The sequence below is a fragment of the Colias philodice genome, chromosome 10, assembly GCF_061535455.1.
Source record: "Colias philodice isolate Cphi_HAF_F1 chromosome 10, ilColPhil1 Martin Lab GWU primary, whole genome shotgun sequence".
NCBI lineage: Eukaryota > Metazoa > Arthropoda > Insecta > Lepidoptera > Pieridae > Colias > Colias philodice.
In genome coordinates, this window is record NC_143095.1 from 7,415,910 (window position 1) to 7,442,238 (window position 26,329).

The 26,329-nt window shown below is 32.2% G+C and overlaps 1 protein-coding gene across 1 annotated transcript; it reads right to left on the reverse strand.

Moving 5' to 3' along the window:
• Positions 1 to 1,967: 1,967 nt before the first annotated feature.
• Positions 1,968 to 25,411, reverse strand: superdeath (Suppressor of ER stress-induced death). The gene is made up of 14 exons (XM_089700059.1): positions 25,295 to 25,411; positions 13,198 to 13,913; positions 12,958 to 13,113; positions 10,801 to 11,094; positions 9,572 to 9,755; positions 9,132 to 9,288; positions 8,771 to 9,030; positions 7,364 to 7,559; positions 6,786 to 7,066; positions 5,433 to 5,632; positions 4,179 to 4,346; positions 3,504 to 3,647; positions 3,011 to 3,089; positions 1,968 to 2,492 (listed from the first exon to the last, which is right to left on the reverse strand). Exons 2-14 carry the CDS (start codon positions 13,872 to 13,874, stop codon positions 2,340 to 2,342), a joined length of 2,949 nt encoding a protein of 982 aa, XP_089556185.1. The 5' UTR covers positions 13,875 to 13,913; positions 25,295 to 25,411; the 3' UTR covers positions 1,968 to 2,339.
• Positions 25,412 to 26,329: the final 918 nt, after the last annotated feature.

Here is a 26,329-nt window from a genome sequence, read left to right on the forward strand (position 1 = left end):
TCTGATGATGGGCTCAATGAAACAGTCTAACAACACACGTTGCCTCGTCATTGAAGCGGCTGGACGGAACACAGTGGGGTTTGATCGGTAGGAATCCAACATAACCCACGGCCTCTTACCTGGGGGCCGTGGGCATCTATGTGTCGTGGCCATGAGCAAATCTACGATATGGCCACGACATATGCAAGATTTCCTCAATAAAAATTAAAGTTATCAAACGAAGTAAAAATTAACTTATATTTACTTTAATTTGAACTCTACTTTATCAACCCTCAATGTTAAAAACCTCATTTTGTTTTATATATGAATGGGTTTTTTTTATCGCAAAACTAAACAATTTTAGATTAAATTTGCTTATAGATAATTTACTTACAGATTATAGCCTAGACTATCAGTCTAAGCTATAATTGTGTAGAGATCATTTTGTTTTAATAAAAACAAAATTTATACGAATTCAAATAAGCATTTTACTTTAAGAACAAGATAGAAATAGACTCTATTTTAAATATTAGAACGTAAATCTAAAAAAATCGTATATTAAAGTTAAGTTATTCATGCAAGTGCTGCAGATAGCAGCTACATTCAATTTCATCTGAGCTGAGACAAGCTTGAATGTTTGTTGTTGAAATAAAAAACAATTATTTGAACAAAGACTTTATTTACATTATTTAACTTTGTATTTATAATAATAATGGCGGATAAGACAAAACTGACGCATAATAAATATTATGTGTGCACTTTATAGTACAATAGCAAATGTTGTGAAGACGATGTTGACGATTTTTAATAATGTAATATGGTTTATTTAAATAGTATAATGAACTTATGCTACCTTTAAGTATAAAAATAAAGTATCTATACTAAACAGTTATTTAAAAATAAATTAAAAGTACCACGAGATACAATTATTAATAGTTTTATAAAATTTGACTAGCTTAATACGTAATAAATAACTTAAACCTAATGATAAAGCAGCAAAATTAGTGTGAAAATATTCATATTTATGCTATACATTTAATGTACTTAATACATTTTAAATTACCCTAATAATGAGTGTATGTAAGTGCTTTTTTTCTTGCCATCCCGTTTACAAAAATAACAATGAGACCAAACAGAGTAGATAGATTAGGTAATAATGATTACATTTCCACTTGCTGATGAAGTTCCTGATAACATATTTTACAACTTAATTTGACTTATTCTTACAAGCATATGAAAATATTTCATATGATTGTTTCATTTAATTACAAATCATAATTTATAGTAAATTTATGAAAAAATAACCATAGTTTTCACTGCTAGATAAAGTAAAATAAAAGAACATAGCCAGAAGTTGTGAAACATAAATCTTAGGTGAAAGATAACTAACTATACTGCAATAAGATCAATAAAACTAATGTAACTGAAATACATTACGATATTTGTACTTAAATGAAACAATCATAAGAATTATTTTCATATGCTTGTTTTTAGTTAGGGCGCGTTCCCACCGTGTCGTGACGACAGATAATCGTGTAGTTTTAAGTGTCGTGGCTTATATGTTTAAATGGAGGTGTTCACATTTAGAACGACACAATTTACTGTCGTCTACGACAGTTTTTGCAGTGACGACACTTTGTCGTGACAGTGGGAACGGCAAGCACGACAGTCGTAAAACGATAAAAAATCGTGGACGGCAACGACATAGTGGGAACGCGCCCTTAGGCTCTTAGTAAATGATTTATACATGTCATCTCATTAATTATACTACATGTATTATACCATGATACAGAAATTTTATTAACCACTAGCAGTCCGCCCCGGCTTCGCCCGTGGTACATAATATTTACGTTTTCTCTACATAAAAACCATCCTCGTACTTCAAGGAATATAATAAAAAAAGAATTATCGAAATCGGTTCAGCGGTTCTCGAGTTATGCGCTTACCAACACATTTTGCGATTCATTTTTATATATAAAGATGTACCTAATTTATATTTTATTCCGTGATATTAAATGTGTACTGGCATATTTAATTATTAAAATCTCTAAATTCCTACTTAAAAGAAATAGATAAAAGAGTCGACGGCCCTATTGCTAGGGTTTCTATAAAAAAAACCATAATACTCGTATTACTATAAAACTATAAATCAACCATAAAACATCATGGTTGTTTTATAGTTTCGAAAAGAAAAGTAACCACATTTTTCTTCATTTATTACACCTCTAATTTATGCAGTAAGTTCTTTCGCATTTCTATACATAATACTAGGCATTGGCGAAATACTTTTTATGAAGTTATAAAAATTATAATACATAATACTAATCTTTAATCACTGTTTCTATTAATTATTTAATTTATTATTTAGCAGTATTTTTTTCGGCTTGTAACAACCAGTCGACGATGGTGTCATAGTTCCGCTCCATCCATTGGACATTTGCTTCAGTTCTTTCAAGAACTTGTTGCACCGGTCTTCCCAAATGCTTTCCGTGTGCATCGACAAATCTCGTCAGCTGGAAATAATATCGAAATCAGTATATGTTTTACTTGTCTTTAACTTTTCAAATTATGGTTGTTTAAGGACTTTATAGGGCACATTAAAATTCGATTGATGAGCACGGTGATTAGTTACCTAGAGGTTTAAGCCAAAGCGAAAAGCGTGGGTTCGAATCCCACCTCAAGTTGTTCAAGTTTTTAATAATTATATTTAATTCTTAAAAAAAGACTACCCAGGTAAAATAAATACAGTTTTTTTTTTGTATTAAGTTTTGATTGGTATTAGGTACGCCATACGACATTATTACATGCTCATATTCTAAATCTAAATGGAGAAATAAATTTATTAAAGATAAATTACAATAAATTAGATTAAATTATTAAATTAGATTTATAAACATAAATGAAATTATAATTTACAACTTGAACATAATATTATCATGTAGGTAATATTTTATCTCAATCGAAAAGTTAATCTGGGCAATTTTGGTTAAAATAGAACTTTCCAGTGGTTATTTAGTAACAAAATAATTACCTCGTCATATTCGTGAACTTGGTTTAATCTTCTCGTAACCAACTTCAGTATGGAGTTGAGAGTTGACACTGAACCAACACTGAAAATAAAATATTCATAAATTAATAACTTTTTAATGGATTTTTTTTAAGTGTCATCTAAAAGTCTTTGCAACATTGGAATTCAAAAAATAACTAAATGTCATTTTGAATCAGTTACAAGGTTTTAAGGGCGGCGGTACACGGACCGCTTCAAGCAGTTGAGACCGAGGGCTTGAGGTTGCGATGTTATAAATTTTCAAATGAATGGAAGACGCAGGTTCGAATCCCACCTCATGATCGAATTTTTTAAACAAAAAAAAAATTGAAATGTAAAATATTTCTGAAACGAATAATTTTCGGCTAAGTAATGTATTACATTTTTTACTCCAAATGAGCTATACTTTCAACCCTTCAAAATTAAAACTATTACACCTATAACAAGTCATCCTGTATAAATTGAATTAATAACTTACTATTCTTTAATCCTCTTCCAATTATCTCTGACATAGTTGAAAGCGATCGGTTCACCGATGGACGAACTTGCTACAGCGGAAAACACTCTCACCGTGTCTTGCTTTCGAATACCACTGTCGTTGCGTAGTGATAGTTCCAAGTATCTAAACAAGAAAATAATGCAACCATTAGTTATACAATAGAATAAAACCATTTGTAATGTTCTTTTATAGTCGTAATTTTAATATTTTTTTATAGTAGCTGTCTGTCTGTTAGCGATAAACTCAAAAACTACTGCACTGATTATCATTCTGTTTTCTTCAATTGATAGCGTGCGTCCGGCGTCCCGTGTTATATAACGCGAGTGGAAAGCTAGATTTAACATTTAGGTATTATATTGTTTTTGTCGAAACAAATCTGCATATTAAAAAAAACGATTCATTTATATTTTATTCAGTTATAATCAAACTCTTCTGAAATTCTTGACCAACTTTAATTATATTTTTTTTGTATATTACGATCGGTATAGCCAAGTATAAGTGACAATGGTGGTACATCCCAGTATCAAATCTTATAGAACTATACAAACAAAACCGGTAAAACACTGATATGAGAACTAGTACACCGCAGTATCAAAAACTTACAAAAACGGACAGTTATCAAAAACGTAACTAGATAATAATACACTAACTTACCTGTACAACAGATATGGTGCCCTGGTACACCCCAGTATGGAAAGCAGCAGCTCCCTCTCAGAGGGCACGCTGGCTACAACGAAGCGCTCCCACGCGAAGTTCCACTCCCGCGCACCTCCCACCTGTACTCCCACACAGTATACCGTACTTCGAATGTCTGCGTGGATTCTGGAAACATTCGTCTATTGGAATTTTTTGCCAAGTCAAGATTTAAAGGAAAAATATTTATTTAAAATTGGAAAAAGTTGATTAAATCAAGTAGCAAATTGATAATTAAACTGTTTTTTTTTATATATTGAATGTAACATATCTAGAGACTTGAATTTGAAGAATAAATTTAAAGCGCAAAGTAAAACTCTGATAGTGTTTTGTAACTTTTATTAGTGTAGGTAACTATAGCGCCGGCCGTAGTTTCCAATTTCCATGGAGAGTAGAGCCATAACTTATAAGGATTCATAACATCTAAAACATTACAACCGTTATAATATTTACTAAATTTTTCTCATAGAGTACCTATTATATTCACTTTTTCTTATAAGATATTGGATGAGGCATAAGGTATAATAATTATGAACATTCTCTATGTTTCTTTCTACTGTAAAAAATATTCATAAAGACTCTTAATTATACTTTCATAATATAAATATCGTTCAAATAATATATTTATTGGTGCCATAAAAACTTTGTGACGCTCATAGTTTTATATCAGTAATTCAACAATGGAAATATATACAAGGAAAATCCGTATACATATAAGATAAAACCTATGATATGCAATCGTCGATATTATAGTTCGCAAGGCGTATCAAAATCAGCCAGGGAAAAAGCATCCTGTATATGTCCATAAGTTTATGATTGATTTTTTTTCATCTGATGCGCCAGAAATAGTGTTATGTTTAATATAATGATTAATATAATAATATAATGATTGTATGTAATTAGCAATGTGTTGGGTAATATTTTCGCGTTTGCAAGACATAATATTACATAATGAAAAGTCGTTCACACAAAGTAGGTATAGATTGTAAGTACAATCTTTGAGCACGATTATATAAGTATCTATCTAGACTTTTCATTGATTTTTTTTTATTAGAATTACCGATGAAAGTTGTACAAGAACAGTGAAACTGTCACATAAATAATAATATAACTATATTAATATATATCTCAAACTAGTTTTAATACCTACATCAAATTAACCACACTTCACAAAACAGAAAGACTCTCAACTTAAACACAATAATATTCACTTACTCATTAAAAGAATCCGGGTTAGGATGAAGCATCCAGTTCGTATACATTCGCACCGCATGTTCCAAACATTCCGCCTGTTGCAAGTGACAGGCTGTAGACAGCATGTCGACGCGATGCTGGGCTCTAACTACGCTCTCGTTCTGAGATACATCCCATCCTAAGTCAGCTACAGTACCATGTAACAAACGGAGCACGTAACGCTGCGGGATAAATAAAGTATTGTTTGTATCATGTTAAGAAAGTCTAATTTACAACCGTCTAAATAAGAAGGTTTTCATTTGCACTGTTTTTTGAAGTGAAACTTTTTGGCGCGTTGAGAGTAAAATTTCAAGGTCGCGTCACGGCAAAACCGTCACGTCATGCAGGCGACGATTTTGGTATTTTTAATCTTGCCAAAGAAGTTTCACTTCTGACACGTGTGCTCGGCACACACGCTCTTTTTTAAGTAATAATCAGAAGTTTCATCATTTTAAAGCTGGTGCTTTCCGGTTGGTCCGATGTAGCTGTACACACGAATGGATTGTTGGTTGATCAGCATCAATCTTTAAGTTTATTCCTTTCAGTTTTTAATATAGACATTTTGTAATCTGTAAGTTAAGCTTTATTTCCAAAAGGCTATAAAGTTAAATTTTGTATTAAATGTTGTTAGAGCGAATCCTTTAAATAGTGTGCTGTTTTTTTTCAAAAACTTACTTATTTATAATTTCATTCTAAAAATCTATAAGTCTATAAGTATCTATAGATCTATAAGTACATAATCAACCAAAATTCCTTTACTCTTAATAATTATTCTTATTACACATACAAAACAATATCATCATGATACCTAATATTCCATGCGGTTTATCATTAACTATAATCTCATCATATATAACCTTAATGATAAAATTCATTGCGTTAATAAAATTACTAGACTATCGATAAATAATAATACAAAATGAGTAATTCATAATAATTAAACAAAGTTGAAATACCCAATGCTCTATATCACAAAGTACCTACTTTATTTATTTACGTCACAAATATAATATCTTGACAGAGATATAATTATTATACCGTGTGATAAAATATCGATAACAGTGTAAAAAAATGGTTTACCTACATCATCAAGAATAGAATATTTTGGAACTTAATTTCATAATTTATAGTTAATAATATGATTATTAAAGTATTTTTTTCTGTATATATTCGCATTTCATGCGTCGTTTGTAATAAAAAAAATATTTAAAATGACTGGTAATAGTGTCACCGTCAGGTGTTTTAGTGTACATTTTGAAACAGGTGACGCCATCTCTTGATAATTTAACGGAACTAAATTTCGATAACCCAAAATTTCGATGCTAAAAAAATTACCTGATATTCCAGATAATAAGCTCCTTTAGACAACATAGTGTCTATATACCCCAGAGCCACCAACCCCGCTTTCCAGGGAACATAGCTCCTCTCATGTGACAGATAGCTCGTGATGTCCAAAGCTACTCTGTAATCGAGTCTTCCAGAAAGAGCCAGATTCATAGCATCGTCGATTATCTGTGCTCGATTAATCGGATGGATTTCTTCGAATCGTTTCGGATCGTTTAGAATTTTGATAAGCATCTCCCAGTTACGTTGATCGTAGTTTATGCGATAGAAACCTGAACAAAAGAATTATTATTAGTAGCTTATTTTGCAAAATGTATACTACAGACATACATTTATTCGTTATTAACTTATAACATGTAGGTTGTACAAGTCAATATGAATTATGATTATTAACTATTTATAAAGAACACAATATAACATGCGCTCAAGCACTTTCTTTTCAGTACTGAAATCATCTTTTTTTAAATTCTTGTGAATGAAACTATCACCGCAATAATATCGTTACAAAGTCAATAATTTCTCAATAATAAATCAATAAAGAACACACACAAAACAACTTAATGTCATACCAGTCTGTTGTATATTGGCTATAATCCAATCATCTTTGCTGATAGAAATATTCTCGACAACAACAGATCGTTCTCCCTTCAACCATAGTTGTGGTTGAGTGGACTGGAAGTTCTTTTCGGAAGCCGTTGTGAAAGATATGGGAATCCACCACACTGGATTCTCATCAATTGTGTTGTTTATCAGGACGAATCTTTCCTGTAAATAAGAGAAAAAATGTTATAATTAAGTAATAAAATGGCTTTTATCTTACAGCTTCTGATAAAAAATACTGCACGACGTATAAATGCACGCCGTTGCTGTTTTATTTTCTCGGAAAAAATTAACCATAACACAATTAGACCGGGAGATACTGACACAAAATTTCGAGTCATTTGTAACAGGATGGCGGTTCTACAGGGGTCTTAGTACGCAATGACAAAAAGAAAAATGATGGTGTGAACGCTGGTACCGGTGGGTTAGTCGCATGGGCGTTAGTCGAACTCGTCGGAAAAATAGCGAAAGTCAAACGATTTGTAACACAAACATTTTAGAATTTACCGATAGCCCATAAAAAAGAAGTAGGCGGTAGTGTCATGCCATACTTTTCCGGTATGACTTACAGCCCGTCATACCGACGCGAATGTGTTGATTTAAAAAAAACAATTATTCAACCATTTGTACCAAGCTAACTTTTGCACAGGTAACCATCGTCGTGCAGCCATTTACGAAAATCGCCATGCCATACTTTTCGGACGATTCCAAATGGTCGCCATACCGCCGAAAATCTGCAAAAATTTTTTATTTCGCCTATCTTTTTGTACCAGTATTGCATTTGGCTTTTTGGAGAGTATTTGATAAAATGTGACCATTATTATATTTGCCATACTTCTAGTAGGGGGAAAAAGTGCTGTCATACTTGAAAAATAAATTTATTATTAATTTATATAAGTGAAGATTTCCAACACCTAGATCTTTGAAATTTTGTATTTATATTCGTTGATCCTCAAACTTACAGGAAAAATAAGTGCCATACTGTTACAAATCGTTTGACTTTCGCTATTTTCCGACGAGTTCGACTAACGCCCACGCGACTAAGCCGCCAGTACCAGCGTTCACACCATCATTTTTCTTTTTGTCATTGCGTACTAAGAACCCTGTAGAACCGCCATCCTGTTACAAATGACTCGAAATTTTGTGTCAGTATCTCCCGGTCTAAATTATTAAGCCTCATATTTTGTACACTCATATTAATAAAAATCTACTAGTGCGGTCATTTTAATAGCAAATATTTATAGTATTCAAATTTATCAAAAATATTAAATAGATAGGAATTATGCAAGCGCAATAAAGTACCTAATAGTAAGTTCGTTCCAATCTTCTTAACTACAACCTGAACCTTGTAATAAAAGATCAATAAAACACCTTACCTGTCTAAAACTAACAGCGCCGGTATCATAATTCCTGGTAATCGTAAGTACTGGGAAGCCAGTTTGAAGCGTCCAAGAGTCCATGATAATTGCGACGTCTACGTCAAAGTTGCCCCTTTCTCTTGCAGCATTGGTAAGAGCACTCCAGAGGTCCTTCTGTTCTGCGTCACCATACTTCTTGGCGTTCAGGTAGTCGGTTATACCGGCGTTGAAGACGTCATCAGTGAGGAAATGGTTCATCATCCGGAGTATTGCTGATCCTTGGTTTAGTTGAAAAAATTATGTATGTATAAATTGGTTTAAATTTTTATTTGTGTAATATCGAATAGTAGTATTACTCATAAAAGGTCAGTAAAAATACCTTTTCCATATGAAATTTTGTCAAAAATAGCGCCTATCTCCTCTGGGTTTCCAACTTCCACAGAAATTTGATGGGATGAAGTCAAAGCATCTAATTTGAAAACGCTCTGAACTTCATTTAACACGAAAACCTCCATCAACTTCCAAGTACTTTCAACCTTAAAAGAAATATTAATGAACTGTTACTGAAGTCGGACAGTATTGCTTATGTTAAATGCCTGGTAATGCCCAGCTTGATCTCTAGCTCAGGCTCTAGCATATTATAAACTACATTATCACATTTAATAAAACTTTATTAATCGTCATGCAACGTGGCGTCCTAGTTTACCTATTATAAATTACAAAAAATACCAATATCAAACGAACATCTTACCGAGAGCCATATTATTCACTCATGTTACCCTCAACATTTAAGTATTTGAAATAAAATGTAACCCTTACCGCATCAACAGCCACATACTCCACATAGCTAGCGAATCCTTCATTCAACCAAATCTCCGACCACCACGCTGGCGTGACCAGGTTCCCGAACCACTGGTGCGCGATCTCATGCGCCACCACGGACGCTACCCGAGCCTTGGCTGTGGTTGGTGATACGCCGTGGTCGTATAACATTGCTATTTCTCTGGAATATTAGTTACATATAGTTGAGTAAACTGATATACGCCTTTGAATACTTTGAGTACCTACGTAGTACTTTTTTCATAAATTTTGACATAATGATTATTATATTATGTAAGTATACTATGCCAATATTCATAATACAATACAGATGAAATTCTCTGGTTCATAATTATTGTGATAATATCAATGGTTCCATGAAATAAAGTATTCGTAAAATCAGATAACGATCAAATAAATAAAAATATATTGCAACTTCTCTGAACATAAACATTGATATTAAAATCCTTAAGGCGAATTATATTCTCTTGCTAATTTCAACATCATCTATACATCCAACTCAATAAAATATAAGCAAATTCTACCAGGCAATCACAGATCAAGCATCGAAAACATTTACATTGAATATTAATGAAATGCCCTCAATAGAATACAGATCTAAATATAATATAATATAATAATAATTGTATATACAATTCACTAATTGCATTTTAGCCAACCACAGAACCAAACCCACCATTTACTACATCAGACGGTCCGAACCCTTCAAATATTTCCTAAACCACGTGTTAATCTCACGGTTAATTAAGCGTACAACTTACAAGGGAAATAATTTGGGGACCGGTCTCCCTAACACCACGCAATATGATGGATTATAACGAATTATATTTTCTCGTTATGCAATAATCGATTGACACCCTCATCCTGATTTATGACAAATTTTATCCTCCAAGCACTCCCGTAGGTATTCCGAATTGCAAATCGTTTACTGTTATCAGATTTCAAATTATAATAGAAAAGGGCTGTTCTTTTAAATACAGTCACCATACTATGTACGTCGTTTATTATAACTGAAGTGATATATATGATATATTTAAAGGATTACGAATCTGCAATAATTCAAAACTAAGAACGTACCGTGAACGTATAATATTTTTTATTAGTATGGTTTCAATACGAGTAAAAACATATCAACAAGAACTTAGCTTAAAGTAATGAGGCTGCAAATTAGTATAGGTAACTAGTTGAGGAATTAATAAAAAAAATACCTGAATGTTAACAATCCCCAGTTCTCCATAGCACCAGCTTTAAAATCTGGCAGCGCAATCATATCTATCTTCGGCAATGGGAATTTGATTTTATAGTACTCTTCCAAAAACTTCAGTATCTTCGGACCAATGTCCAAAGCGTAGGCTGCAGACGATAATGCTTCCTTTCTAGCCCAAACTGAGAAGTTGTTATGGCTCATATTGCCAAAATCAGTTACAGCAAAGGCAACCAAATACGTTGACATCGGTAGAGATTCCGCGTAATGATCCCAGATGTAATTTTTTAAAACTTTGCTGAAATTTAAAATACTGTCAGTAACATCGAGATAGAATGTACTACGTACTAGAGAGGCGATCGCTACTACACTCTCTTTAACACGAGCTAGAGGTAAGAATCACAAGTCTCTTTAGTCTGTGTCGGACTGTGCCCCCCGCTTGCCGCGTCAACACGTGTTATTGCTCTGTTCAAAATGCCTTCGTGTTTGCTTAGATATTGTTTTAACAGTTCCCATAATACAAACAAAGCCCGAGGAGTGACTTTTCACCAGTAAGTTTCCTTATTATGAGTAAGTCATGCATTTTACTAATATTGTTATCAATTATCATTTTGCGAAAAATCACCACGCGTTCTGCGTTTCGCGCCATTTTTCATAGACTAACAGCACAGACGTGACACTATCGATGAGTCTGTTAAAAAAATGTAACTGGATTTTTTTAACTATGTATATACAATATCTACTAGGAAAGATTACCGTGGTGTAGTACCTAAATATTTATATGTACTTTTACCCGACTACGCAAAGTAAAACGGTAGGTTATATTAAGTAATATTTATTTATTTACCTATTTTTATTTATTAAAAAAAGGTTAATCAACAGTTGTTCCAATGATACATTTAAGTAATTGTTGTGCATAATAATTTATGAAAGGATAAAGATTTAGGTAATTGTTGTGCATAATAATTTATGAAAGGATTTATAAATTATTATGCACAACAATTACAAATAAACACAACATTCACAGAAACTAATACAGTAAAAGTTCCTTAATCGCGCTTCCTTTATTCGTGTTTTCACTATTCGCGGATTAAAAAAATGCGACCCAATTTCTATATTCACGACTAAAAATTTTTTTTATTCGCGGATTTAATAAGTACCTACATACATAATAATAAAATTATTCCAATAGGTATCTTACCCAATATCCTTGTCAAATGGACTAATAAGAAAGTAAAATAGATCTTATTACAAGTTTGCCTAAAGTACATAATATTATTATGTTCTTAAATGATATCGCCGAGGCCTTTGACACAAGCCGCCTTTGTCGCAAGCTACCTCTGCGGCGATTGATGTTTTTGAGAATGTAAATAAACAGAATGGAAGCAACCTTATAACTCAATAAATAAAGTATATTTTTAAATGTAGTTCCGTTTATAGTAAAGTTACAAAAATTGTGATCGAGTCCGTAGGGCGTAGGGCGTCCATAAATTACGTGAGGTGTTTTTTAAAATTTTCTGCACCTCCCTCCCCCCCTGGTGAGATTTCGTGAGAATTTATTCAACCCCTCCCCCATCCTCGAATCTCACGTGAGATTTTTCAAAATGTGAGTTTCTTATACGTAAACGCCATCAACATTGAATCATCGTATCCATTTAATTAGGGCTATTATAAACCAATACTCCAAAATTCGATTACATCATGAAGCAAAAACTGATAAAACTATTGATTACTACACAAAACGACAAAAGCTTACTAAATTGATATTATTTAAAGGAAATTAAAATACATAGTTTAATATAAAATCCTCGTTTTATTAATTCCCTAGTATCAGTACCACCAGATAGTACCGAGTAAACAGATTGCACAATGTGTCGCATCTGCACGCATTGCTTAATCTTTGAACTTGAAGCCACGCCTCGCTCGTTCCACACGTACCCCACCACATCGGCCGCGCGCAATGTTTTTGTTTGGAATAACCCCTCTAGTAGTACATATATCTCGATGGTCAGTAAGGATTCTTATTAAAAACTTGATTTAAATTCTACTTCTTTTTCTTAAGACCATTCGCTCTTTACGCGATTGCTTCACAGTTAACAAAAACTTTTCCATTAAAATGTATATTACGTTGAAAATTAATTAGCTAAACTAATATACTCACTGTGGTTCACGTGAAACAATATTCATATTGGATACAGAACTCATATTTACTGGTCGAGCTATACTAATCGTAAACTTTGCTTTGAGAGCGGGCTCGTCCCAACAAGGAAAAGCCCTCCTCGCGTCCGTAGCTTGAAACTGTGTTACTGCTATCCATCTGAAAAAATAATCAAGTACTTTTATGTACGCGGCTTTAAGACATTAAATTTGTTTATGGGTTATGCAGACGAAGAACCCTTACCGCTTGTCCTTCTTTTCTTCATAGGAGCTTCTATAAAATCCGTGTAAATTATCATTTAGAATCCCCACATACGTTATATTCAAAACGTACTGCTGACCCGCTTTTAACGTCTCTTCAGTAGTCAGTATGTGAAATTGCTTTGAGACATCTTCCCTTCTCTGTAGAATTTTAATTGGCCTACCGTCTTCCTTCTTGAACAATTCTATACTAATGAACGTCAACTCTACACCGTGAAACGTAACCGTGTCTGTTTCATTTCTAACAGTTATTATTACACTTATTTCACCATCAAACGTAAAATTACCTTCAAATATATACGGCGTTAATTTTAAATAGTATCGTTCTGGTTTGATATTTGAAGGTAACCGTACATCGATAACTGTATTTTTCTCTGGTTGAGTTGTAGTTTCTATTAAAGCTGTTGTTTCTATATTAACACTAGGTTCTGTACTTAACGGTATCACTAATAGTCTGGATTGGTCACAGTGAGATAGTTCATATTTTGTCACATTTGCTAATTGATCAGTCCTTGGACAGGCTGCGAAGTTATATACTATGAAGGCTGTAGCAACGAGCGCTAGGGAGAATATAACAAATATCACTGTTGCAAGACCCTTGGAAAGGTACACTCCTCTCTTGGGTTTTGTCGCAAATTCAGTTTGCAGGGTTCCGTCCATGTTGGATGCTTGCCGAACTTTTAGTTACGTCATTGCGACCTGGAACAAAAAAAATTAGAGTTCTGGCTACTGTGATATGAATTTTTTCGAGATGGTAGAGCGCTTTATGACAGATGCAATTTTAACGTCCCTTTGCCGGCTTTCGCTAGCTTACAATTTAAAATGAGATTTCTAATTGGAAGTAGACATTCAATTCCACTTACTAAAAAGTACAAATCAAAACAGACCAATCTAGTGACTCAATCTACTTTAACGTTGCAAGAACACGTACGCTTTCATTCAGAACGTCATAAATTATATGGATTATTTTATTGCTCCGAAGATAAAAGCTTTTGAATTTTATTTTATGATTCAATAATTTTTAACCGATTTCCATATTTTAAATCAATGAATATGATTTAGTTATTTATTGTATGTTGGTTTAAAACTTTACATCATCATTATTTTTAATTTTTGACAAAAAAAATCAACGCGGACGTAAAAATTATTAGTGTAATTTGAGTACAAAACATACAATTCATTAAAGCATGTCATATTACATAGATAATAACGATAGTTTAAGGTCAAATCTATTAGATAAGTGATTCTAGAGACAGTAAGACAATAATTATTGAACATATTATCGTAAGCCATGTGTATTAAAAAAGGGTCTATTTAAAGAAAAATATTCCCATAGATATAGAATATTAAGTTAAAATTTTCCTATATTATTACAAAATCAATATTTCAATGTGTTTTCGATTGAAATATATGCTCGTCACACAATTTAAGCTCGTCCTTTAAACATGATAAATTAAAATTGTAACAAGTATTAAAATTGTAACAAGCTAAGGACTATACAAGTATACAGTGTACGTAATAGACGTAAGTATTTAATAGAACAACAGAATCCAGACAGAAAAAAATAAAGGCTGAATATAATAATATAAAATTATTATAATATGATTATTTTATATAATAATATAAAAATTACGCATCAAAAAGGCATGAAGAAATTGAATGCAATTTAATAAAGGCATATCTAAGTACAGATATCTAAAATTAACTAGACAATTTACTACAGACAAAGCCGCGAGGATAAACTAGTGTAACAATAAATATTTAATCTCTTTAGCTGCAGCATCGTGACCTAAAATATGAAATGGTGTAATAAGAAGAGTGAAGTTAAATGGTTTTACGGTATTGAACTCTGGAAAAACAATTTAGTTTGACGAGCTTGGTTATATCATAAGTGTTTACAGACAAAGAGAAGTTATATAATTTCCACTATGTTTTATTGAATTGAAAAAGACAAAACAACAACAGTGTTTGTTTTTAAGCTAAACTGCTATTTTATTAATTGTGATTAAATTAATGCGTAAAAAAGAAATGGTTTTTATTTTATTTTTTCTCTGTGGAAACCACAGATCAGAGAAATCTATGGTGGAAACTATACTGAATACAGTGAAAAAGGTTATACATTCAAATACGTAGATACTTTTGAATATATATGAAATGAAATGAAATATGACCACCCATGTTGTTTGTATTTAGGCCTACTTGAAAAATCATTAATCTATTTTTCTTAAGTACATGCGAGTAGCTGAATAATCTTTTGTATCCTATTTGTATGCACTGAGTCCATATTTATTAGTGTACGCCTTAACGTACCGAGAAAATCTCGGCTATAGCACTCACACTATGCACAAAACCATAGAGGCTCTATGAAAATAATAACTATAAACATAATGAACGATTAATATCGGTTATACTTCAGTTATAGTCATTTGTTTAGAAATTTAAACCGCCTCAACACGGTAATACTAACGTAAATAGATAATTTAGCAATCTGTGGTAATACTATCTAAATAGTACCATGGCCTAAATGTCAACATAATAACAAAAAATGTACACACGTTTGAAGCTAATAAAAAAAGGAAATGAGTCGCGCGTCTTCCTTCTTACGAACCTCTTATTACTTCCTACGTCTTTATTCACACAGCCTATTGTCTTTGAGACCACCATTGATACAATGTTAGTGGTACTTCTAGTGTTATCTAATTATCAAAGAATCTATGAACACGTGTGCGTCAACACATAAACAATAGATAAACAAGATGTTTTGTAATATGATAACTATTTTCAGTTTTAACTGTTGTAAAATTAAGTGCACTTTTGATCGATTTTTTGTATTAGGTACATTAATAACTACATTAATTGATAAAAACAGAATATATGGATTGTTTTTTTACTTTTTTTGTATTTTTTGACATTGTGTTACTACAGTTACTACTATGTGAATAGATTCAATAAAATTAAATATAACGTTGAGTTGCAGTTTTGCGTCATTGCAATTTTTGCGATTATTTCTTACGAGCTACGACTATATTTACACTCCGGTAAAGTCAAAAACCTATTATACTCCCTTAAAAACGACACCTCATTTATTATTATTTACCAAGTATAATACACAATATTATGAACACTTTGTAAACCCGTCAATTAAACTTAAAAGAGCGTGTCCCTTGAGGCGCTCCGTTATTTAAGTTTGAAAGCGCTTTCAAAATTGCACAAACATTTTAAGCTTCGTGTTTCGTGGCTAGAAATGTTGATTAAAATTTAAAAAACGCATTAACGTTGTTATTCTTCGTCCTTTCTAAAGCCGAGTACACACTCGTTGACCGCAATCTATTGAATAAGTTTATAAAGGCGTTTGTGTGCTGTAGTGTGATGTATAATAATTTTATAAGAATTTTTATAAGATTGTGAAATAATTTTTAAAGGCATTCAAAGCCAGTTTCTTATTTTCTGGATATATTCTGTTTAATGGGGCTTTATCAGCAAGTATTAAAAATTTCCTTTTTATCTCTATATCTTCTATATTTCAAAATGAATTCCTATTACTCTTGGTCCCCGCATCTCGCGTGTACGGCTGGACTGATTTCCACAATTATTCTTACAATCTCTAAATTTATATTTCATTGCATTATATTATAGTCAAAGTCCGAAAACAATTTTTGCAATAGTAATTGTAAAAAAAACACAGTGGTCAATAAAAACTATCCGAATCATCAGTTCATGTAATAACCACCACAACTGAGTTAATGTAGAATAAACCATTTATGTCAGTCTCACTATGCAATTCGTATTCGTAAGCAAAATCTTCAATAATTTACAGTGAATTCAAAGCTTTATGAGTTGTTTTTAAGGCAATAGCGCTGAACCGTTTAGAAGAAATTTACATATTATTTACTTTTTCAAAATGGACAGGAGAGTGTGAAAGCTCCCTAACATGAATATACATTACCAGGCTACTCTCCTTTGAGAGGTAAGCGACGGCACCAGTATTATCATAATAATGGAATTTAAATTTTTCACTAGTTTCAAGGTTGCATAAAAATCATAAAGAATATTTAAATTTTCATTGTGTTTATAGGTTTAGGTATAATTGATTTTTATACGTATTAAAATCCTGAAACCTACATATTTATCTATACTTAAAAATTAATTAGTAAACTTCGATAATATAACTTTATTTCTTTCTAACAGGAACTGATACACCTTACTCTTATAACTTAGGGGTATAAAAAATAAATTATAGATGTTGTCTGATTCTCAGATTTGCATACAGAATTTTATAAGCATCGGTGAAGGCAACCACATTCAGCATTCTATAGAAATATGAATATCCCACAAAACCAGAGTTATCCTAAAAGTTTTCTTGATCTTCTACCATGACTTTAACCAATAGTTTTTAGAAACACGTACAAATACTGCATACAAACGTACTTTGCGCTTTAAAAATACATCGTCAACGTCATTACCTCAGATTTTTCCAAGCCAAAGCTCACAATGAATGCTCACTTTACCAAACTACTAAACGATAGTCTGTAAAGCAAAAGAGATATTCAAATGGCCGTAGGAATAATGTATGATACAATAACGACCCGTCTCCGGTACGTATAGCTCATTGAATCGCAAATTCGTTACAAACTGCTTCGCTGACCTGGCCTTCGAAACAAAGCCCTGATTGTAATTCTGTGAACTCAATGATAAATTCTCTCCTCCTCGTGTTGAGTACCGCTCCTTTGAGCTGGAACATCCCCAATATTTTTTTTTCGCTTTAAAGAGTAGCTTTTTGCCACTATGAAATGAGCCTGCTCTTATATTGGTGCAAGATATGCTTAAAGTTTATGTAGATACTATGGGATAAGATATTCTGATTTATTTTGATAGATAGAGCGTTTCATCTTTAATTCAGTTTAAAAAGGGCTTACAATTGACAATATAAATATATGTATTAACCTTTAAGGCATTAAATGTACCTAGAATTATGATTTCACCACCCTAAAAAGTATTAGCTAATAAAACGATACGAGTAAAAACTTAAAAATATCTACATCATGTTGCGTCTAAATTCAACGATGCAATATATAATTCAATCGCAGCATACTCCCGAAGGGTATTTCTGTTTTCAACAAAATAGCATTAAACTCTACCATAAATAAAGCCCAATTATTTTTCTTTATTTTAAATCAAACCTATTACAAATATCATTATGGGAGAATCGAGGCATGTCTTTTTGAAGTGAAAACTTCTTTAGCGGCGTTGGGTATAAAATCTTAAACTCGCGTCAGGACACGTGGCCTGATCGAAAAAGCGTAAGACGGACATTGAGATAATATGAATATGGAGCAGACACCACGAACAAAATCTGTGCGCCAAGATGGCGGCGCGGGGCGCGCGAATGACGGCTAGACAGTCATAGATTATGCGATGTCACTGACTCACCGCTATAGAGGCGACACTTTGTTTCTTTCTGTCTATTTTATAGGGTGCCACTCCTTACATGCACGTTGACTTGAAATTTTCTTTGTACTTACTTAATATTTATTTTAGATATAAACTGACTTTACTACGCGGGGCTAACAATATCTGGCATATAATATAGGATGAGGAGGGCTATGGGAAGTTTAATTCCTTACAAATTGAGCCTTTTTTAGAAAAAAAATAAAAGCCGTGTAAAAATTGTGTTTATTTATATTTAGTTCATCATCCTCAGAACATGTTCCCGGCTCAGAAATTGCTTGTATTGTTCCAGTACTATTGTAGCACACCTTCAGCTAAAATAAATATAATAATAATAATGTTAGTGATGGCTAAAATAATATTTTATTTGTTATACAAATCCGTAAAATTTTATTATTATTACTAACATCAATACAAGGAACAGCAGACTTCTTTAGAATACGCCTTCCCGCTTTTGTGGTATATTTATCCTCATCGCGAAAATGCAATGAACAGACGCAAGTTCTATCGGATAGTAACCAGGTTTCTTCACTGCGGTTGTTTTGGACAAATTTTACCCATTTTTCCCTTTCTTCACGGCCCAGACATGGAAACCTTGAATAGAAAAAATATTAATCTCTGAACTAGCGGTCCGCCCCGGCTTCGCCCGTGGTACATATTTAGCAATAAAAAGTAGCCTATCTTTTTTCTCAGGGTCTAAAGATTGTCTGTGTCAAATTTCATCAAAATCGGTCCAATAGTTTATGAGCCTATTTATTACAATCAAACAAACAAACAAAGTTTTCCTCTTTATAATATTAGTGCAGATAAATAAATAATAATTCAATTATACGTTCAAGTTAAACAATATCAATTAAAATTGATTAAAATCAATTAACAAAAAAAAATTGGTGATTAAGTAATTTATTTTCATATTTCATGATTTCACCTATAAAAAAATCCATATGTAAAATTATTATTTTATACTATAAAAATATACGCCAGCAAATATTACTAACAACACTTATTTCATGCCCAATGTCATATCTTAAATTTTTAATCTATGACAAATGACGCAAAATGTCGCCCGCCAAAAATTTTGTTCTAACTAAGTTTTAAAAATTATTATCTAGTTACTTACTGATTGAAAAGTTATTCCTTTGCACTTTTCCGTATTATTTGTATTATTTGTGCAATATCGTAACACACACGTAGGCATATTTGATGCGTTTCACTTTAAAACAAATAAAAAATGAGCGTGACGTTCGCGCCAATGAGCGAGCAAGCGACTGAGTGCAGTTACGCCACATGACGTATGTTGAGTGGAACATAAGTGGTGTAGGCGGTATCGTCTCCATATTCATATTATCTCAATGAAGACGGATTTTTTTTTTAGCCCTTATATTCCATTCGTAAGACGGATACCATTCCAAAATATCAAACATGCTGAACGTTAATAATCAAGTTTTCACTTCTGCCGGCACTCCCGGAGTGCAGCAACCCGAGCAACCCGTCTTTTTTTTTTAATATACCTACTTACATGATTTTTGCTAGTTTTCACTAACTATGACAATTATCATACTTATTTGGTTTTCTTCATTATTATTGCGGAAGATGTTTGCTACTATTGCAGGTACGTAACAAATGCGTGACTGTGTTCCAAATTGCTGTTTTACTTTTGCTATTTGTCTAGCCGTTATGGACATAAGAGCTAAACCGTGTATAAAAACTTATAGTAATAACAAAATAGTTAAAACTAGCTTCTACATGGACAGACCTTTAGCACGAAATCCCAAAGGGCTAAGTGGTAAACATACAATGTACACCCAAAGTTTACCCTCGTTATGTTTACGCTGTTACAAAAACGCGGCCTGAGTTTGCTAATATTATAAACGCGAAATATGTATATCTGTTTGTTGCTACGTCTGAACCGCTGAATACATGGATAATTTTAGATATAGAGAGATGGAATCATAAAAAGGGACTAGGTCTAGTTTTTTCACAAATTAAACTTTAAGAGAGTGAAATAAGAAGTGAATGGATCATGTATATTCATTGAAAGCTAGTACTAATAGGACGTTTAGGAACTATTCTTACTTATTATGTTACAGCATATGACTATATGAATGAATGATAAGCTCTTAATGCCTAAAGCAAGGAGTAATAACCAACTCGTTCATCAATACCATCGCTCTACCAATCGAACATTGAAATAAATTAAATATCTACAACATAACTGCTTTATGATCCTTCTGAATTGTACCTATGTAATTTTTCGATTTGATTCTTCAATCAATATTTATAGGGGTTCTTAAAATTCTTAAATTGGGACCTTCAATCTCCTACTATATATATTATATTATATTATGTGCTTCAATTATTGTATATCGTTTCAATGTGAAATTTAATTGAAGAAATAGGCAATGTATCCCTACAGAAATACCACGTAGGTACTTTGAGTATTCAAAATTAGATCTCATTACCCGCGAAATAAATAAACAATCCACTGATCTAAAGCATGTGGAACCATAAACAAAACAGGCGTTTATTCACTACGTGAGAAGGAATGACGGTCTATTTTTGTTATCTACGTATTAGCAACAGGTCACTTTAGGGTTCTGTGGGAGAATGGCTAGATGACTCAGAATTTCGCCATTCCATCCGTTGATAAATGAAAGACATTTTACCCTTAGATTGGCCATTTTTCAATAAAATTTCTCTGAATGAGAATTATAGAACAATATAAGGGGAATGACTCGTCGTCACGGACACGTAATTAAGCTTAAAAAGCACACTTATATAAACATATTGATGGACGACTAGCTCTACTAATAAATTTATCCAAAAATGCCGAAGGCAGTGATCGAAACCAGGCACTACTAAAAAAGTAAACAACGGAGTATTTTACGTTAAATCACCTTGTTCGTGAACCATATTAAAAATGACATAAAACATTACATATTGTGTTTGTAGTGTGGTTTTTCAACAAACAACACTTTAATCATAAAAGTTCGTCTCGTAAACGTGATATTAAACAATTATATGAATGCGTCCCTATAGGTACAATATTCAGATAAGGTAATATAGAGATTGAATATTAATGTTTTACATCAGTACCTACATAATAAAGAAACAAACGCAATTACGCTACGTTATATTACTATAATCAAGATGTATAAACTAATTTATACGTTCATTCAAGGGAAAATCATATATTGAAATATTTTCTCGTTAATCCACGTATAACCTTATCAATTGACCCGTAAGTCTATTTTCCTTCGCGCCATAGTTTTTCTCAAGTATGATTCAATAAAATTGACTCAGTCGCCTTACTGTGTATACTTGATAAACTTGTTCTTTTCTACTCAATCAAGTCTACATGACGTGTAGCAAGTATAATATAGAGAAGCCCTCAACTAATTTAATCTAACTTTTCTTATTATATAGTTATAAGGCTTTCAGCTAGTAATTATGCTCTTATGGTTGATTAGAGTGATAATTTACAAATATGATTAATGAACGAATATGGAAGGTTAACAACTTGTATTAATTGATCCTTCGTTAGGTACATCTTCCGGCGAACTTTCCTTTTCCTAAAATAAAATAAATGTACAGCGAAAAGCCCAGCTATCGCTATATAATCACACTAATTAAATTGTACGTTTGTTATTCACGACCCTTAAAAATCACAAATCCCAATCTGGATGATAAGAACCCAAAATGGATAGCTAATAAATCGAACGTTATCACATATTTAACTAGGGAATAGAGGGGTCCCTTGCGTGGCCCCTTTGTAGCATATTACACTATTCTGTCCTTTTGTTGTGATAAAGGGCTCTTCTCCCCTCACACGTGAAAAACACAAAGGGTTTTGAACCAAAGTTTTAGTATTATTATACGCTGGTAATAAAAAATAAAACGATGGCCACATTGTCGAATGCTGAGAATTAAAATGTAACGCTTATACCGTGACAGTTTGTATGAGGTAATGCATTTACTATGAGCTTTGCTAACGGTTGAATAATGCATTTTGATTTTAATAAAAATAGCTAGCTGAACAATGAATGGTAACTAGTTTTAGTAGACGCTGATATTTACGATTTTTCGATTTTCATTATAGTTTTGAATTTATACTAACTTATAGAAATGTCAGATTATTTACAGGGGCTTTTTCATTTTTTACGTTGCTAGTAGATAATTATTTTATTAAAGTAAGATATTTTTAAATTTATTTAAACAATAGCATTGAAACATTGTAAAGTTATTCAAGAATAATTTTTCACTAAACTATAACTTAGATTTATTTATATATTTATATCAATAAGTAGTCACCTAATAGCCACTTCTACTGTGACCTCGAGTACTCACAAGTTTACAATTGACTATTACTGTTCCATATAAAGATTAGCTTATAATATTATTGGGTATTGTTTTCTGTACGGTTTGAACCGTTAGAAGTAATAAAAATGTATTTAAACGTTTATTTATTTATTTATTAATACTTTATTGCTCTGAATAAATTACAAATTGAGACTTAATATATGATACATTGTAACAAACGGCGACCTTATCGCTAAATAGCGATTTCTTCCAGACAACCGGTTGTACAGAGATAAATTAAGTAAAGGATAGGAGTAGGGCAGAGCATAAATAAATATGTGAACAAAAATAAAATGAAGAAGAGTAATAAAAAATAAATAAAATATAAGGTTATATTTATAGGACCGAAAAAGTCCTTGAAGATGTAAATGTATTTTTTTTATAGAATAAGTACAACTTTTATATCGCCTCCTCTATTCATTTAATTCTTACAAAATTACCAAAATATTTTGAAAAACAATAATTATGAATTCATCATACAACAATAATAGATTGCCTGATGTCTCCGTTATCTATACTAATATTATAAAGTGGAAAGGTTTGTATGTATGTATGGTTTTCACGCATAAACCGACCGATTTTGATGAAATTTGGCACAGATAATCTTTAGATCCTGAGAAAGAACATAGGCTACCTTTTATTGCGAAATAATATTTATATTATGTACCACGGGCGAAGCCGGGGCGGACCGCTAGTTAATACATGTAGAGGTAAGAGGTAAGGTAGGAACTATGGGTAGGAAGCATCACGTCGATATTTACAAGGAGATTTCAATATTACAAATCGATTTAAAACAATTTGGTGTGATCGATTGCCGTCGCTCGTGTTTTGTCAACGCTTTCAAATTGCTTTTTAATTACCACTCAAGGGAAAACAACCTCAATCACTTTCGCAAAGGAGTGTAAAAAGTTAATAGTTTCTTCAACAGCCGTTTGTATTTTTAAATATTGGTATTTTCCTACGAGATTCATAAAGCTTTGAACTCGACAGCTGCTAATTCTTTCCTAGATGTTTATGAATCTGACAATAATTTTATTATGGCTTTTATTAAACAAATCTATCAAATTCAGACGGAAAAGTACAAAAGATATACATCGAAGACATTATTAGTAAATAATTTATCTTGATACGAGCCAAAACATTTTTACAAAGTTGTCAATCGTATAGACATAGATTTTTATTTACATTTTTTAATTAATATCCCCAATTCTTTGATGAAAATATTTTTCAAGGAAATTGAAAATATTATGATAGGAAAATTAAGCCATAAAATGTATCAATTAATAAAGGCTATATTTAAAATTTATCATTCATTTCCTACACTTTTTATATTTTATTATTTTTAGGGTAGATGTAGGTACACTAGATAAAATCTTGTCTGTCCGGACACTGCAAAATGATTATAACACTGCGAATTTGGTAATTATCTGCTAAACGGACTTTAATTTTCCCAGGAAAATTTATAAAAAATTATTACAATGTACCTATCATAAATTTCTCATTATTCTATCGTAGTTCGTTAGGTCATAAATCCAATATTTATATACTGTCCACGTTACCTTTAGAATCACAGGAAACATAAAAGGCCTTTGAATAATTTCCGTAAGCGTATATAAGGTGCTTAATTACCTTCCTCCTTAAAAGATATACCGCCGATTTTTTCGCGAAATACGAAATGATTTCCTTAAGGCGTTAATAGGGGCTAGCGACCTTGACGACGATTTACAAGGCGGGATCGGGGGACCGGCGCGAATCTACCGTAGTAAAAGTACGTATAAAAATTATTTAAAATGATATTTGGGTATGGAATCAAAATTTAAAACAACCATGCCCTGTGTTTCAATTTCATAAACACACTGTAAAAATACTACAATAATTGACGTTATATTGACTTAGCGTTTTGCTTTAAAGTCCAAAAATCTACCTTAGTTCATGATTTTTTTCCAAAAAACCTGATTGTAAAATAAACAAATTAAAACAACCATGCCCTTTATCATATTCGAAACTTTAATATACATTTTTTTTAGATATGTACATTAAGAATCTAAGAAGAGAAACGGTTATAACTAGAGTTAATTTTCGGTATTAAAAGGTCATTCTACCCGATTCACGCCTTAAGGAAAATTTCATCCTTACTATCCTTGAACCTTATCACAAACATAAATATTTATCTACCGTATTGAAAACTACGTTACAGGACGCCGGCCGATTAATGTATTGTTCCGTTTCGATCGCTGCTTATAAATTAATTGTAAGTAATAAAAAATCTTTACCTCAACGTGACGTAGTGTCCATTGTTCTTTTAATCGCGGCTGTTAAAGGCGGGAAGACACGTTAACACAGGATACAACCGCCTCATTCGGAGTTCTGGTGGCAACTGACCGCTCACCGCCCAGCTTTGCAGTGGAAAGGGGCAGAAGGCTAAGCTCACGAGATTTTTGATGGAAATGCGATAGATCGTCGATTTTCAATATAACGCTGCTGAAAAACAAGATGTTTTTCAATATTGAGTGGAGGATGTAATTAACGTAGAGCGCTATCAGCTATTAATCTTAAACGGAGATATTTGTTTTTGTTTAACTAACTATTTTTTAATATACGTTTATTCATATTATACGTTTTATTTATATACGTTTTATTTAATTATTTGTTAAAATACTTCTCAAACGACTAAATTTAAAGAAATAATGCAGGGTCTTTTTCATCGTCTGCCCTAAATTGACTTCAATTTTTTTCAAGTGCCGGTGTATGGATGTTTTCTTAGCTAAGAAACATTTTACTATGTACTTGTTGCTAAATGCTAATCCTGTTTCTTAATATATTATTACTGGTATAATGAACTGAATAATAATTAATACATTAATAACCAGAAAATTCAAATTTGTAAAATAATAAAAAATATAATTCTTATCATTATGAGTAGATACTGCATATTATCAAATTTTTAACCTGAAACTTATTCGCCGCTACCAAAGCTCTTCAATTGGAATAAAGGCAATTTTTATCGACCCTCGATTATCAAATTATCGTTTGCGCTAACTAGATTTCATACTTTCTTTGCGCCAACTTTTTTATTTAGTTTCAATTCGTCCAAATATTCAATTGTGCCAAAAATAAAAAATAAATGCTTTTCTCGTTAGATTTAGTTCCCAATACCTACATACCTAATTACCCGACTATATAACCTAATGTTGTAAAGAGGTAAGAGCATTAGCATTTTGGATTTGAAGGGCAAATCATTTTGGTGAACCGGGCGTATAGAGAGTGATAGAGTTCCACTACTTCGAAGTTCGAATGAAAGATAAATT

Bases quoted from the DNA above. Each gene is read 5' to 3' on its own strand.
- superdeath (XM_089700059.1), bottom strand. From the start codon at position 13,874: ATGGACGGAACCCTGCAAACTGAATTTGCGACAAAACCCAAGAGAGGA. The intron at 9,031-9,131 runs GTATTTTTACTG...AACTAAACCAAG, and splicing joins CAAAATTTCATATGGAAAAG to GATCAGCAATACTCCGGATG. The intron at 7,067-7,363 runs GTATGACATTAA...TCTTTTGTTCAG, and splicing joins AGCCAATATACAACAGACTG to GTTTCTATCGCATAAACTAC.